This window comes from Cebus imitator, unplaced genomic scaffold (genome assembly GCF_001604975.1).
Source record: "Cebus imitator isolate Cc_AM_T3 unplaced genomic scaffold, Cebus_imitator-1.0 Scaffold41, whole genome shotgun sequence".
In the NCBI taxonomy this organism is placed as follows: Eukaryota; Metazoa; Chordata; class Mammalia; order Primates; family Cebidae; genus Cebus; species Cebus imitator.
Window position 1 is genome coordinate 7,269,179 of NW_016107356.1, and position 15,764 is coordinate 7,284,942.

At 46.6% G+C, this 15,764-nt stretch overlaps 1 protein-coding gene across 2 annotated transcripts in view; it reads right to left on the minus strand.

The window, feature by feature from the left end:
• Positions 1-275: 275 nt before the first annotated feature.
• The window catches only part of VPS26C (VPS26 endosomal protein sorting factor C), a 46,887-nt gene continuing 31,398 nt past the window's right edge, over positions 276-15,764 (minus strand). The window contains exons 3-8 of one of the 2 annotated variants that reach the window (XM_017526238.2): positions 15,463-15,612; positions 9,991-10,071; positions 8,999-9,073; positions 4,920-5,070; positions 4,359-4,511; positions 276-2,158 (exon numbers count right to left, since the gene is read on the minus strand). In XM_017526238.2, the coding sequence (XP_017381727.1) occupies positions 2,076-2,158; positions 4,359-4,511; positions 4,920-5,070; positions 8,999-9,073; positions 9,991-10,071; positions 15,463-15,612 (693 nt within the window). In that variant the 3' untranslated portion in view covers positions 276-2,075. The remainder of the gene's footprint in view (positions 2,159-4,358; positions 4,512-4,919; positions 5,071-8,998; positions 9,074-9,990; positions 10,072-15,462; positions 15,613-15,764) is intronic. The other variant, XM_017526239.2, reaches the window with a different exon arrangement.

A 15,764-nucleotide genomic window follows, 5' to 3' on the forward strand; every position in this document is an offset into this window, starting at 1 on the left:
TGCTCTAAATGGATAATTTGACAACTCTTGAGCTGCTGATAGCGGACACCCCCAACTCCTGCAAGCCTGGTAGAGTGGGACAGTTGCAGCCCAAGGTAGACAAACATCTGAGTATTGCTTAGTAATAGATCATGAAGAGGTCAGACCAAGAAATGGAAGGAACTGGCCGACCTGAGGCCTTTGTTCCGGCCACTCAGGATTGAATGAAGTGATAAAGGTAGCCACGTTGTCTGGCAGTGCTTCAGGTAATAATTCTTCACTAAGGAAAGCAGCCATCATATTTATATCCACAAATCAGTTTATTAAAGACATATAGCAATATGTATCCCAAACCTTTTTCAAAATTGTCATTAGTTTCTAAAATTCATTATTTTCATCTCATTAAAAATGGTTTCTTCCTTTAAAATTTCCCAGAAAGTGTGGCTTCTGTTTTCTGCTGCTCAGTTTAAACACATCATCAAAGATAGATAATGAATAATGTCATGTGGGCATAAAAGGAGATTTATACACCAGAAGTGAATTTTCTGGGAACCAAGTTTCAAGTGACTCAGATGAGCTTTACTAATTTCACGGGTGAAGCCACTGGATACAGCAGTGCCTAAATCAGGCTTGTTTACCCTTGGCATTATGTCCCCAAACACGGTTTCAGGTCCATGGAAATAAATACAGCTTGGGAGGCCTTCAGCCTGAGCCTGTTTTGCCCAAGACCATCCAGACTGAAAAGCACAAAGGAAGGCTAGTACGTGTGCAAAGCAGCGTGGCTTATTTTAGGGTCCTATTAATTGTGGGCCAACAAAACAGTGGCAGGATTTCAAGAAAGAAATGTATTGCAACAGACCATATCCTTCGAACCACAAAGGGAGACTGAGAAAATGCTGGCTCAAAACACAGCTTCCTTAGGTGGCTCAGAGGCAGACCAAGTTCATCAAGTCCAGGACCTTCTCCTGCTACCACCTTGGGGAGAGGGGCCTTCACCAACCTGCCCTGCACACAGGTCTCCAGCTGTTCAGAACCTACTCAGTAACAACAGGAGCAAACATACATGTTTCCCCCTTATGTAACTTTGCATTTAAATATATTCTGGGAAACTGCTGGGCACAGTGGCTCCCACCTGTAATCTCAGCACTTTGCGAGGCCAAGATGGGAGCATCACTTGAGTCTAGGAGTTCAACACCAGCCTGGGCAACATAGGGAGAACCTGTCTACAAAAAGTTTAAAAATTACACTGAGTGTGGTGGCACGCACCTGTGGTCTCAGCTACTCGGGAGGCTGAGGGGAGGGATTGCTTGAGCCAGGGAAGTCGAGGCTGCAGTGAGCTGTGATCTCACCACTGTGTTCAGCCTGGGCAACAAAGGGAAAACCCTGTCTCCCTTTATATGTTCAGGGAAATGGCAGCATGAGATTTTGTGCCAGTTCTTGAGACTTCAGAAACACTTCAGCACCAGCCAAATATCCCCATGAGAGCAAGGAAAACTCTTTTCCAGTTGCCTGCAAATTTTAAAGTTATAATGAAAATGTTATAAAAGTAACTACAGAATAGAGTGGGGGTGGAGGGCAGTCACACATTTCCAGTGGCTAGCACTCTGCCCTGTGCCCCCCACCTCGGAGAGTATCTACAAACTTCCTACCCATCGAGTGTGCTTGAAACCGTCCTGGATGTCAACGGGCCACAGACCCTTTGCTGTGGGGAGTCCCAGCCACATACGTTGGCAACTTGGAGAGAGATTTCCATTTGTCCCCATGATCCCACTTTCCAGCAAAGCTCAAACTGTTGTCACAGTTGTTTCACTGTACCTAAAAAGGAACAGTTAACGCAGGAGCCACAGTCAGTGTTTGCTGTGAAATGGTCTTGCAAATAGCATTAAGAAATCTTGTTGCATTTCAAAGAAAAGCTCTGATTAGAGGCGCCTGTTGGAAGCAGAAGCCTCAAAGAAGTTAACTTGCGGGTCCCCTTCGTTTCAGACACGGAATAATCACAAACACAAATCTATGCTGCTCGCTGGAGCTCCCTTAGGATTGGGATAAAGCTGGATTTCCAGATGCCGCTCCGTTTTCCCTGCCTCCCTCCCTCTGGGCTATGTCCTGCAGAGCTTCAGCGGGAAGTTCTCCGTGATGAGGTGGTCAGGGTGAAGATGCACCACGATGTTAACCTCAAATTCTGAGAAAAGAGACAGTGGGTTTATGCTGATACCGAGCAGTGAGATCCCATGCCGCCGCCAAGGCAGTCGCAGTAAGTTCTAATGGAGAGGGAGTGCCGGTCCGGGGGGGTTTCATTGCTGTCCCCTCAGCGCCACCCAAGCTTTCGGCTAAACCAGTGGAGATGACCCTTCTGATGTCTGACTACCTCTGTCAGCTTTCTCTAAGTGAGGTTTTGTCCTCTCATCTTGGAACGTGAGTGATCAGCCTCCCTCAACTCCACTTTCCCTGTCCCTTTGCTTTCCTAGAGAGAACCTACTAGAACCCTTTCAAGTCATTTGTATTCCTTTGCCTTATTTTTACATTTCCTACGGTTCTTAATGATATAGCAGACCGTGAACCAGCCCGTAGCTATCTGGGCCCATGTCCCTAACCCCCAGGAGAGAAACAATCTTCAGAAGCAGCAGTTTTGGCCGGACATGGTGGCTCACACCTGTAACCCCAGCACTTTGGGAGACTGAGGCGGGCGGATCATGAGGTCAAGAGATCAAGACCATCCTGACCAACATGGTGAAACTCCGTCTCTACTAAAAATACAAAAATTAGCTGGGTGCATGCCTGTCGTCCCAGCTACTCAGGAGGCTAAGGCAAGAGAATTCGCTTGAACCTGGGAGGCAGAGGTTGCAGTGAGCCGAGATCATGTCCCTGTACTCCAGCATGGTGACAAAGTGAGACTTCAATTTGAGGAAAAAAAAAAAAGTGGCAATTTATTGTTGCTTCATTGGATACTATTCATCCATCACCTTTCAGTAAACAGGATTCCTTCTCCACTGACTCTTCAGCTGCTACGGCTAAGCCTTGTTGATCAAAACAAAAGGGGTGTGTGTGGAGAGGAAGCGCCTGAAGACAAATAAGCACCATGTCCTTCCCCAGTGTGACGAGGGGTGGGGAGGACGTCATGTGGGCAGAGGGCCCTGTGCCAAGCCCCACACTGTGGCAGCTCAGCTGTGGAAGGGCCTTGGAGTCAGTGCCCAACCTGTGGCTGGGGGCCACAGGACAACATCCCCGTGTGGGGTATCCACCTCCGCCCCAACATCAGCCACGAGAAGAGTCGGCCACCAACAGTGCCCCCTTGTCCTTCCTCACTTTATTGTCACTACATTAGAGCCCTCTGGGCCCTTCCTGCCACCACTCCCTTCAACGGATTCTCCACGCCTCTTGCCGTGTCCCCCGGAAGGGTAGTGGGTGTGGCTGGAGTGGACAGAGAGGGATGCCCAGTAGGCAGGAGAGGGAGCTGGCACGGGCTCTCCTTTTCAGCAGGAAAGCAGCTGCCTCTGAGCTGCCACGCTACCCAGGTGCTGCTTATAGCCCGAGTGAGCCAGCCTCGGGTCTGACCACGCATCTGAGGTAACTTGCACAAAGAGCTGGAGAAGAACACACAGAGGTGCTGCTCCTAATGTGATGCAGTGCTCACTCCTGACTTCCAGCCTAGACGCCCTGAGCCTTTCTGAATCACTGTCCCGTCCTACTGAGAAGGCTCAGTCACTTCCTACCAGGTCTCTGCTCTGCCTCCTCGTAGTGTGGGGTGATCTCCCAGTTCACATGATTCTTATTAAGATGGATGGACATTAAAAAATTTACAGGAACAGTTGAGAACATGAAAATGTTCATGATACGATGTTAAGGGGAAAGAGGCAGGATATAAAAGGGTGTCTGTGACCGAATTCAGATCCCGTGGTTAAAATATGACACACAGCTTCATGGACACTCACTAGAGGCAGCCTAGACTGCGGGGCTCCAGGCCTTCCTGCTGCTGAACGCTCACTCTGGGGTTTGCGCAGTCCTGGACCTTCACTCAGAGCCACCCTGCCAGCATGCACGCCACCCCTGCTCACGTGGTGCTCACATGCGTTGAGTTTTCTTCATGGAGCTCGGCATCACTGCCCTTGTCTACACTGATGTGGGTCTGTTTCCCAGCGTGACGGGGGAAGTTCCACGAGCACCAGGACTGCCTGTGTGTGTCCCTGTGCGGCACGGCAGCTCCCTAACGAGGTTTTGCTGAGTGGCCAAAGGGCGGCCAACTCTCAGCTTTGTTGCCCACAGAAGGCCCTGGTGCTGAAGGACCAGGGTGGCAGGCTCTGAGCTATGTGACCCACAGCAGGCCCTGGCACTGAGTGGCCCTTCCCATGGGCCCAGGAGGGCTGGGGGGGAGTGCCACTTACCCACTTTGAAGTTGGTGGTCTCCAGCGTAGGGCAGGTGAACAGCCTGGGGAAGACCATGTAGATGGGAACAGAGAGGCCCCTGCACACGTCCCCGTCGGCGATCTGAATGTTCTGAATCTCCGTGGCATCGCGGGCGTAGCCTTCTGCACACCCTGGGGAAGGGAGGCCACGTCATGCAGTCAGGGACAGCAGGGTGGCGGGGCCTCATCAGCACTGCACCACCCCCTAGTCTGCTCCAAGGATCCTCCAGGGTTCCCTCACTGTCCTCGAACATGCGGCTACTGCCATGCACAGCCACGCTCTTACTTTTGCTTTCCCTGACATCCTCTTTTTTTTTTTAGAGTCAGGGTGATGATCTGCTTTGTTGCCCCAACTGGAGTGCAATGGTGAGATCTCAGCTCACTGCAGCCTCAAACGATCCTCCCACCTCGGCCTCCCAAGTAGCTGGGATCACAGGGGTGCACCACTGTGCCCAGCCCCCCAGCATCTCTTAACCACAGAACTCAAGGGTGGCAGTCAAGGGCGACAGGCAAGTGCGGGGCCTGGGGGCACGGCCTCACCGCATGTCTCCACGCGCACCAGCTGCAGCTCCACGCTTCTGATGGCGGCCTCCGAGCTCTCCACCACCAGCTCTCCCGTTAGCGGCTGTGTGATGACGCAGTTTGTTGAGTTGAGATGTCCTCGAATGAGAAATTTGGGAAGTAAAGCTCTCTAAAACAAAATAAAAACAAATACATCGGAATGGAAGAAAGTAGGGAAGGCACTCTGTAGTTACTTTGGTGTGAATAAAAACTGGAAACAAAGCTGGGTGGTGGTTACATGGTCCACTGGGACCATCTCGCAAAATGAGAAGGAGCAAGAATACTGACATCGTGGACATTAACAGGCTGAACTATTCAACAACCCTCTACATACGGCACCTGACACTCCTTGGACTGAGAATGACTCACAGAACCATCCCAATTTCCTAGACTCAGATCTAGAAAGCTCCTTCTTACCAAGAAATAAGACACAAGAAAGTCTGAGGGAGTCGCCATGGTGTTCAAGCACAACCTGACACACACACAGTTAAAAAAGAAGCCAAATGGCCAGGCGCAGTGGCTCATGCCTGTAATCCCAGCGCTTTGGGAGGCAAAAGCAGTAGGATCACTTGACCAGAAGTTCAAGACCAGCCTGCATAACACGGCAAAAGCCCATCTCTAAAAAATGTTTTAAAAATTAGCTGGGCAGGCTGGTGCACACCTGTAGTCCCAGTTACTTGGGAGACAGAGGCAGGTGGATTGCTTGAGCCCGGGAGCTTGAGGCTCCCGTGAACAATGGTTGCACGACTGCACTCCAGCCTGGGTGACAAGAATAAGATGATGAGATACTGCCTCTTAAAAAAAAAAATTCAAAGATGTTCTCAATTGTGCAATTTTTTAAAGCCAAGACATTTATTTTATTTCACAGAAATTTAAAGAAAACTATTTTCTTTGACGCTTGATGAGAAGCTTATAAACCTTGACTCTGTAGATGGGACACTGGCCAGGAAGGACTGACGACGGTCTGTAGAAGGGCTGCCCAATCTTTTGGCGCCTTGGGCCACTTTGGAAGAAGAATAATTGTTTTGGGCCACACATAAAATATATTAACACTACTGATAGCTGGGGAGTTAAAAACAAAATCACATCCTGTTTGTGTGGAGTCACATTCAAAGCCATCCTGGCCTGTGGGCAGTGGGTTGGATGGGCTGGGTCTAGAGAGCTACAGTTTTTCCAGGGGTCTGTACCTCTGGCTGGATGCCAGTTACTGAAAGGATCAGTGATTGGCATACTACTGTCCAACAAACGTAATGCAAGCTGCAAGTGGAAGACACATAATAATTTGGAATTTTCTAGTAGCCACATTAAAAAGAAGGTAAAATTAACCAATATATCAGAAGTATTATCACTTCCACATGTAATCAATATCAAAAATATGAATGATGTTTGACATTCTCCTTTTCATCCTGAGTCTTTGAAATCTGGTCAGTATTTACACTTCCAGCTCATCTACGTGGCCCAGCCATGTCCAGGGTCAATGGTCACATGTGGCTGGTGGCCACCTGACTGGGCAGTAGAGCTCTGGACCCAGCAGCCCCCAAAGGTACAGACCTCAGAAAACGTCTGCATTCAAGATGGAGGTTCTTTGGTTTTGCTTTTGTTTTTTTAAGTAGACACATATTTAAAGACAGGGTCTTGCTCTGTTGCCAAGGGTGGAGTACATGGCTCACCACAGCCTCACCTCCTGGGCTCAGGCAATCCTCCTGGCTAAGCCTTCCCAGTAGCTGGGACTACAATTGCATGCCACCACACCCAGCTAATTTTTACATTTTTCTTTTGTAGAGACAGGGTCTGACTATGTTGCCCACGCTGGTCTTGAACTCTTGACCTTAAGTGATCCTCCCAAAGTGCTGGGATTACAGGCATCAGCTACTGTCCCTGGCCAAGCCAGGGTTTTAAAAATAACTAAGAGAAGCTATTTGTGTAGAAAAATAAAAAGCGTAGCAGTTCACATTAAAATTCTTTTAGGCGACTGATGAAAAAGGAAAGCTTTCAACATATAGCGCAAGATACTGACTAAACATTCATTTTCCCACTCCTCCCACTGACATGATATTAACATATACAAATAAAATAAGCCTCCACTATTTTCAGTCTGAGCTCCAGCCTTCCTGTAAAGCTATCTTATAGCCTTCCAATAAATCTCTTTTCTACTTAAAAAGCAAAACAAAAAACCACCAGTGGCATTTGTGAATACATAATTTTATTTTATTTGCTTTATGTGTTATTTTCTTATTTTCCAACAATAAACATGAATGGTTCTGTCAAAAGAAAAGTTCCTTACATTTGTAACTAAACCTACACCTAGAAAAGCCACAAGGAGTACCCTGTGGAGAGCAGCCCCATGAGACATTTCTGTCAGATAGAAAGTAGACAGACGACATGGCTCCCAGGAGTTCAGGGCACCCGTCCTCCAGGTAGCAGGGGAAGCAGTGAGAGTGGGTGTGCTCTCAGGGCATGTGGTCAGTCTGCCGTCAGATGGGGGCCTTCGAAGGGCTGTAGGCGGGTATCACGGGCGAGCTCACCAGGCGGGGAAGCTGCCACAAGCTGGCACCACAGCTTCCTGCAAAGGGATCTCCCACCTGGAAAAGCAGACTCAGGGCAAGGTGGGACAAGGGTCCCATATCATTCATGGCCACAGTGCAGACAGCAAGCGTCTGGACTCAGGAAACAAGCTGCCTACAAACACCCCTGCCACATGCTATCCCCAGGGTAGAGCGCCTCTGCTCAGTGTGTGCTGAGGACCAGGAGAACAGGTTCTCATGTGGGCTAAGGACACAGCCTCTTCAACACCACCACACGCACTAGATCCTCATTCATAAATGTAAACTGACAACCAAGGATCAAAACACATTTAAGGAAAACAAAAGCAAGAAAAAGACACATGCACTCAACAAACAGAACCAACCCCTGAGAAACAGAATCATTACAGGAAACGGAGATGAAAGGCCGCTGCATCTGCAATGGGAGCAGCAGCCAGAGGAAGAAACGGCGCCTAGAAATGAAGCGCATTACTGCGGAGTCAGCACTTCCACAGCTAGGCGACAGAGGTGGGAGAGAGGAGTCTAAGTGGCCCACTGGGGTCGTGTGCCCTCAGAGCCCGGACGGACAGGGGAGTGGCCTTTCCTCCCTCACCTGTCTGCAAGGCTCCCCATGACACACATCCAGCCTCTGAGGGAGGAGGCCAATGACCTCCCAGGGCCCAGTCCTCCCAGCTCATCCTTAACTTGATCCTAGTGAGTGTGGTCCAGACAGCAGAATGAAGAATTAAGAGGAAGGAAGAAAAGTTACATCCAGGAAGAACTAGAGGAACTCACTGCTTTCTTTGAGACACATACCATTAAAAAAAAAGTCTGGGGAAATGCATGGCGGTGATGAGAGGGCAAGATCAGGGAGGCTGCGGCCAGGCAGAGTTCTGGATGAGGCCAAGTTAACCACTCTGCCAGTAAAGCGCATGTGGGCAGCTGAGGCTCCACTGAGAGCCAGACAGCCCTGTCCTGACACAGGAGGTGGGAGGGCTGGGCTGGCACTGCCCAGGGGCCTGTGTCCTTACTGTACCTGTCCCAGCCGTGAGGTGTCCACCACGGAGGGCGCTGTGAAATCTTTAAAAAGCACATTGCTGCCTGGCCTCTGCCAGGTGGGAATGCTGGGGGGAGAAACGGCAAACTAAACATCCATGGAGGATGACAAGAGGCCAGGGGGCCGGGCTCGGGGCCGGGCTCAGGCCCTGGCTAACCACGAGAAATAAAGGGACATGGATGTGTCATGGGCAGCAGGGGGTCTCGGGGGCCCACGATGCAGTAAAACTGAAGGAAAACAGTGCAATTAATAGACATACTCTCCCTGCAGAACTTTTCAAAAGCACTCTTCTAAGCTGCTTTACTGAGCTTAAAAAGGAAATCAAATGGAAAATACTGAGTAAATTGGGTACAAACAATCAGGAATCTCTGCTGGCTGATGATGTGATTTCCAAACAAAACCACCCGGGCAATAGCTAGTCCGTGGGGACTGGCTGCTGGGAAGATACCCACAGCATTTGAGTGGGCAGAACATCTTACCTCTTTGACGTTCTGTAAGGTTTCAGGTGTAATCGTGAAGTCTACAGGACTGGGAGTCAACTTTCCCTTCTGAGGCTAAAACGAGAGGTTAAACTGAAGTCAGTCGGTGCAGGCCAAGAGTACTGCAGGTCAAACAGCTTTTCCCCTTCAAAAATAAACAGATGGCAGCCGGGCCAAGCAGGCAGGACGGGGGACAAAGAGGAGGTGGCCTGGGTCCCAAACACGGTTCTGCCAAGTTCCCCATCTCGCTGAAACTCAGTTTCCTCATCTGTAAAATGAGGGGAGACATGTCTTAATCTCCAACGTGCCTTTCGGATTCAGAATTTAAAAATCAGACCTAAGAAACAGCACTGTTATTGAGAGGTACTCATTTGAAACCTCTCAGCACAGTGACCTCCGAGGGGCTCCTCACCTCCCAGATGGTCCCACTTCACAGATGAGGAAAGTGGGGCAGAGAGCTCAGTGACTTGTTCAGCTCAGCGGTAGAGCTGAGAGGCTGAGCATCAAACCCAGGGGTCAGGTTGCTGTTAGGCTCTGAGCTATAGAGCTGTCTACCTGAAGAATCATACCTATAACATAGCTATAAATGTCACCAAAACAGCAGTAACAGTGATCACCTCCATTACACATAATTTCAGAATCCAATGATATAGCTGAGCTTCATAAGAGCCTGCCTGGCATCTTTTACCCAGGGGCTGGGATGCAAAAGGCCACTCTACCACCCAGAGAGTCAAGGGGAAGAAGGGCCATGCCCGACGTGCTGATATGGAGTCCCTCTGGCCCGCGGCCCCAGCTGGGGGACTCTGGGCCAAGGACAATGATGCACACGTGATGCCCATGCCACTGGCAATCTCTGATCCAGGAGTCTCGTGTCTTCTGCCAGCACCCAGGGAACAATAAAAGGCTAAATTATTAGCTTGTAAATAGGGTAAAATCTCAGACCCCATGGGAGATTCCTATTATTAAGAACCAGAGCCCCAAGTGAAGCTTACAGCGGAGTGAACGATAAATTCACAGGTCTTTGTCAAGTCCTTGGCCAACAGAGACCGCCTCATGTCACAGCGCAGTGTATACTAAAGGGGAGAGTTGGAGAAAAAAAGGTCATCTGAGTGGAATTTGCTTTCATCTTGGAATTATATTCAAAGAGACAAGTCAGTCAACATATTTTAGGGAAATATTTTACAATCAGTGTATTATAGGAAATTAGCATACATAATATATAATAGGAGAGTTAATGTTCAAATTAAAGGCATTTCTATTTTTAAGAAAGAACCACTTTACGGTTATTCTTCAATCTATTTGCACAGCCGTCCTGCAGCTGCACCCACTGGTAGACAGGTGCATGGTTCTGCCTGAAGCAGGGAGCAGGCTGGTGGGACAGAAAGGGCAGCGTGCTCAGGAGCAAAGGGCAGGCCAGATCCCGTTGTCCGCCTTACTGTGCGAGCCCAGACAGATAACACGACTTCTCTGAGCTTCTGCTTCCCATCTGTAGAATGGGGCTATTAACATCCACCTGCATCGAGACTCCAGTAAGACAATGTGTGACAAGCACTTAGTACAGGGCTGGCGGACAGCAGCGCCTGGTGAAGCAGCAGCTACTTTGTAAGCGGGATTAGAAAGTACGTGCAGTGAGGACTGCAACCCTAGGACAGCACCCAGCATGTCATGACCCATCCTTGCTGAGCACCTGCTCTGAGTGCAGAGCACTGCCCTGGCCACAAGAACCAAGCTCAAGGTCACACCCGGTCCTCAGGGAGCTTCTAGTTTACTGAAGTAATATGCAGTGCTCACACATCCATCAACCAACTTCTACAACGGTCAACTCATGGCTAATCTTACTTATCAAAACATCTCTAAGGCCTCTCCCCATCTGCCAATGCACAGATGAAGCCTGCATCTCAAAGAAAAAGTGACTTGGAAAAAAATGTAGCGTCACACTTGCACTTCCTCTTTTAAGTGGCAAAGCCACGTTCCATTTCTCTGCTGTCCCGAGGTTATTTTTCTGAGCTGGTGGCTACCATGGTGCCTGCTACAAGGTGGGCCCTATTCCCCCCAGGGGAGCCCCACTGCAGAGCTGGTATTGAGCTTAAAGCAGGCTTTGAACAGGGACTATTGCTTCTAATCCCTGTCTGTGAGCTGGGAGACTGTGTAGAAACGTAATTCTACAGCATGATCACTGTTGTAATGCCAGTCTTTAAAAAAAAAAATCACATAATCCACATTTAATAAAGTTAGCTATTATTTTAATCATCCAGGAAAAACTTTAGAATTATGTCAAAAATAATTTTCATAACTGGGACTATATGCATAATTGAATCTTACAAGAAGCTGTATTCTTATGAACAACCTGTCCACATGAAAAAAGAAGTTACTATATATTTAAGGTACTACTTGGAGAGTAAAACATTGTTTGAAAGAATCATCCCTTGTCTGCAAGGATCTTTATATATAATATATATACAACATATATATTCTCTTTTTGTTTTTTGAGACAGAGTCTCACTCTGTTGCCCAGGCTGGAGTGCAGTGGTGTAATCTCAGTTCACTGCAACCTCCACCTCCTGTGTTCATGCCATTCTCCTGCCTCAGCCTCCCAAGCAGCTGGGATTACAGGGGTGTGCTACCAAGTCCAACTAATTTTTTTTTTTAATGGAGTTTCAGTCTTGTTGCCCAGGCTGGAGTGCAGTGGCGTGCTCTCGGCTCACTGCAACCTCTGCCTCCTGGGTTCAAGTGATTCTCCTGCCTCAGCCTCCAAAGTAGCTGAGATTACAGGCACCCTCCACCATGCCCAGCTAATTTATGTATTTTAATAGAGATGGGGTTTCACTCTGTTGGTCAGGCTGGTCTCAAACTCCTGACCTTAGATGATCAATCCACCCACCTCAGCCTCCTGAGGCTGGGATGACAGGTGTGAACCACTGCACCCAGCCTAATTTTTGCATTTTTAGTAGAGATGGGATTTTGCCATGCTGGCCAGGCTGGTTTTGAACTCCTGACCTCAGGTGACCTGCCTGCCTCGGCCTCTCAAAATGCTGGGATTACAGGTGCAAGCCACTGTACCTGGCCCTGTTCATAGTTTTGAAGTAGGCTCCTGTAAAACGAATTTTTAACTTTGAAAAGGGATGACTAGGATCTCCGTAAGTTCTGAATACACAATTTCAGCAGACATATTTTATGTTACAGTACAAACTCTTGCCAGCACAGCTACAAGAGTAGAACAAACCCAATAAAACTTGCTACAATTTAAATTCTTGTAAAAAGAAGTAGTTGCACAAAGGACAACTAAGGAAGACTGATGATTGTATGAAGTATCTAATAACAAGGACAAAAATGAACCCAGCACGACTGAAAAGAAGAATGTCAAGCCCTCCATCTAAAAAGTAACAAGCAAACCAAGCCTCTGTACTGGTAATCTCTCTCTCTCACACACACACACACAAACACACACACACACACACACAAACACACACATACACGAGAGAGAGAGAGAGAGAGAGAGAGAGAGAGAAAGAGACTCTCTCTCTGTTGCCCAGGTTGGAGTGCAATGGTGTGATCTCGGCTCACTGCAACCTCTGCCTCCCAGGTTCAAGCAATTCTCCAGCCCCAGCCTCCCAAAGCAGTTGGGATTACAGGTGCCCACCACCACGCCTGGCTAATTTTTGTATTTTTAGTAAAGGCAGAGTTTCACTATGTTGGCCAGACTGCCCTTGAACTCCTGACCTCTGATCCGCCCACCTCAGCCTCCGAAAGTGCTGGGATTACAGGCATGAGCCACCACACCCAGCTAATACTGGCAAAAAAAAAAAAATATATATATATTTTATTATATATATTTTTTTTTTTTTTTTTGAGGTCTTGCTATGTTGCCCAGGCTAGACTTGAAGTCCTTGGCTCAAGTGATCCTCCTACCTCAGCCTCCCAAGTGGCTGGGTTAACAGGTGCATGCCACTGCACCCAGCATGTCTATATTTTAAATCCTTTGTTCTGTTTTATTATTTCTACCATTTTACATTGTTACTTATAACACAATTCAATTTATAAATGAAAAATTTCTTGGCATACATATAACTTAAGAAAGATGATATTAGAGTTTAACAACAAAACTTTCTATCCAAAGAAATGTGCCTATGTTAACCTTTAGACTGAGTGTAGTAAACAGTGGGGCCAATGAGTGCTGGCCTGGACCCCCGGGCTGAGGCTGGCCTGTGTGATCACAGGACGTCACTGCCCTCTCTGGGAGGCACTCACTCTACTATCAAACTCTAAGAAAAAGACCTGCCAAATAATGGCATGAATTAATGAATGGATGAAGACAGATTTTTTAAAAAAACATAATCTTAGTTTCTCTTAAGTTTATTTTCTCTAAAGAAGCAATGACAAATTTCAATATGAATCAAGACTTAAACGCTACTTGAGAATTTTTTTAAATTCTGATAGGTGTGCAAATGTTAACTATAATTATATAGACACACGTCCCTTGTTTTTGGAGATGCGCAATGAGGTATTTTGAGATGAAGTATAAAGACTCTGAAACTAACTTTAAAATTAATTAGAACAAAATACAGATTAACAAAGATGGCAAAATGCTAATAAATGCTAAATGATAAAGTGCAATAAGCTCATAGAAATCAGAGGTTAAACTAAGAAATCTCTTCACTGTTAGAAACCTGTGAGATATCTGGGGAGGTACTGAATTCCAAATAGTGTATTCTGAGGTTAACCCTCAAATGGTAAAATCTAAAGACTAAAAGATGAAGGTAGGGGCAACTGTTCACTTTACTAAAGAAATGACCATCTGTTAACTCTCCTACTATATTTTAAGTAACCTCCAATTTACATACAGCTCTGCAGGAATGCAAGCATACACGTTTCTTTTTGTTTTGTTTTGTAGAGATGAGATCTTGCTTTGTTGCCCAGGCTGGTCTTGAAGTTCTGGGCTCAAGCAATCCTCCTGCTGTGGCCTCCTGAAGTGCTGGGATTACAAGCATAAGCCACTGTGCTTGGCCAAGACCCACGTTTTCTATGTATATCTGAACATCTGTCTTGGCAACACATGGAAAAGAATGGGGTTTCCAATTCGATTTTAAACAAATTCGTCTTCTTTTCATAAGTCTTGATTAACACAGGAGTTAACAAATATGATTACTGAAAATGTGATCTGATGCCAGTTTCTAATGAACATATTCTTATATTTTTAAATAAAACGTATTAAAGAACTACCATGTGGATAAAGCAAGATACTGAATCTGTATAAATAATAAAAATAACTTTCAAAATGAAATGTTTAAGGTATCTTCAGTATTACCAAAAAGGCATTTGACATAGGCTGGTATTCTTTATTGAACAAACCTTGTCAATGACGGGAAGTGGATTCATATCTTCCTGTCCATCTCTGGAAGGTTCCATGGGGGAAACAGTCCCAACCTAGAAAGCTGATCAGAAGACTCCTGCCCATACACCAGCAATTGGTATTTGTATGGCTACCTAAGCAGCTCCCTCTGAATCCAGGTACTAATCAGTCATCATTATGGCTTCCTTGGGGTTATCCAAAGCCTTTGGTGACTGAAAAAGCTGTGCTAACAATAAAGGACTGAAAACACTTTTTTTCTTCGTGGAAAGATGGACATCATACTACATGTGTTTCTTCTTGACAGATCTCTTAGACAATTCATAAAACTCACATACAGATGAATCTTTGATTAAACACTCACAGGGGTTCGGGACTTTTATTTTAAAGGTCCTAATAGTTTCACCAGGAGAATGTATCTACTAAGGCTACATTATTGATGAAAACTTAATAAATCAAAAAAATTCTTTACTTTCATCCCTCTTGCATATAAGACTGAAGAGTTTTGTCTCATCCAGCAAGGGAAGTGCTGCGAGGCTGCTATCACAAAAGTATCTTTCTTTCTGCTGAATAAAGGAAAGGCTCTCTCACCCTGCGTGGACTCCGAACTGCTCCTGAAACAACAATAGCAGACTGTGAAAGATGTCCTTAACTGCAGAGGTGGACAGGAAGTCGTGAATCCACTTCCCCTCATTGACAAGGTTTGTTCAATAAAGAATACCAGCCTATGTCAAAGTAGTAGCCTTTGGGTGTTAAACAAAGAGATACTTGTAAGTATAAAATGGACAAGTGAATGCTAGTGCCACAAAGAAGTTAGGGCATATCTGTTACCAGACAATAAAAGCATCCCTTTATAGTGTCAGTGTGGCCTGAAAAGAGCCCAAGAGAAACAGGAAAAGGAAGTTAGAGCACAAGTGCTCTGAGGCTCCCATCAAAAATAACGGCCATATATACAATGTATTTATCAGGGAAAAATGAGAAATTAACACATCAGAGGTCTCAGCAATAAATACAGTATTAAATTCTTGGGCCCATCTATTAACGCTGACTGAAAGATCACACCGTTTTTCAGAAGAAAACCTGTGAAGTCAGTCGCATGGGACTAGGAAGCTCTCACCTGAATGTTGACAAACACGCCATGATAAGTCTCATACAGAACTTTGTTACCCTTCACGTGCAGAGGAAATTCAAAAGGGATTTCTGTTTTGCCGCTGGGGAATTTCCCTGGCTTCACCATTTCTATGGTGCTGTTGATAATCTGGATAGGCTGTAAACAAAAATCAATTGAGTCCATCAGTAGGTACTTGGAGATGTCCTTTCCAATCACAGTGTCTATTAATAACCTTCTGAAAGACACAGCACCCTGAGGCCCTGGAGGCTACCATCCTGCAGTCGTGGGCAGCTCCATGCTGGGTCTAG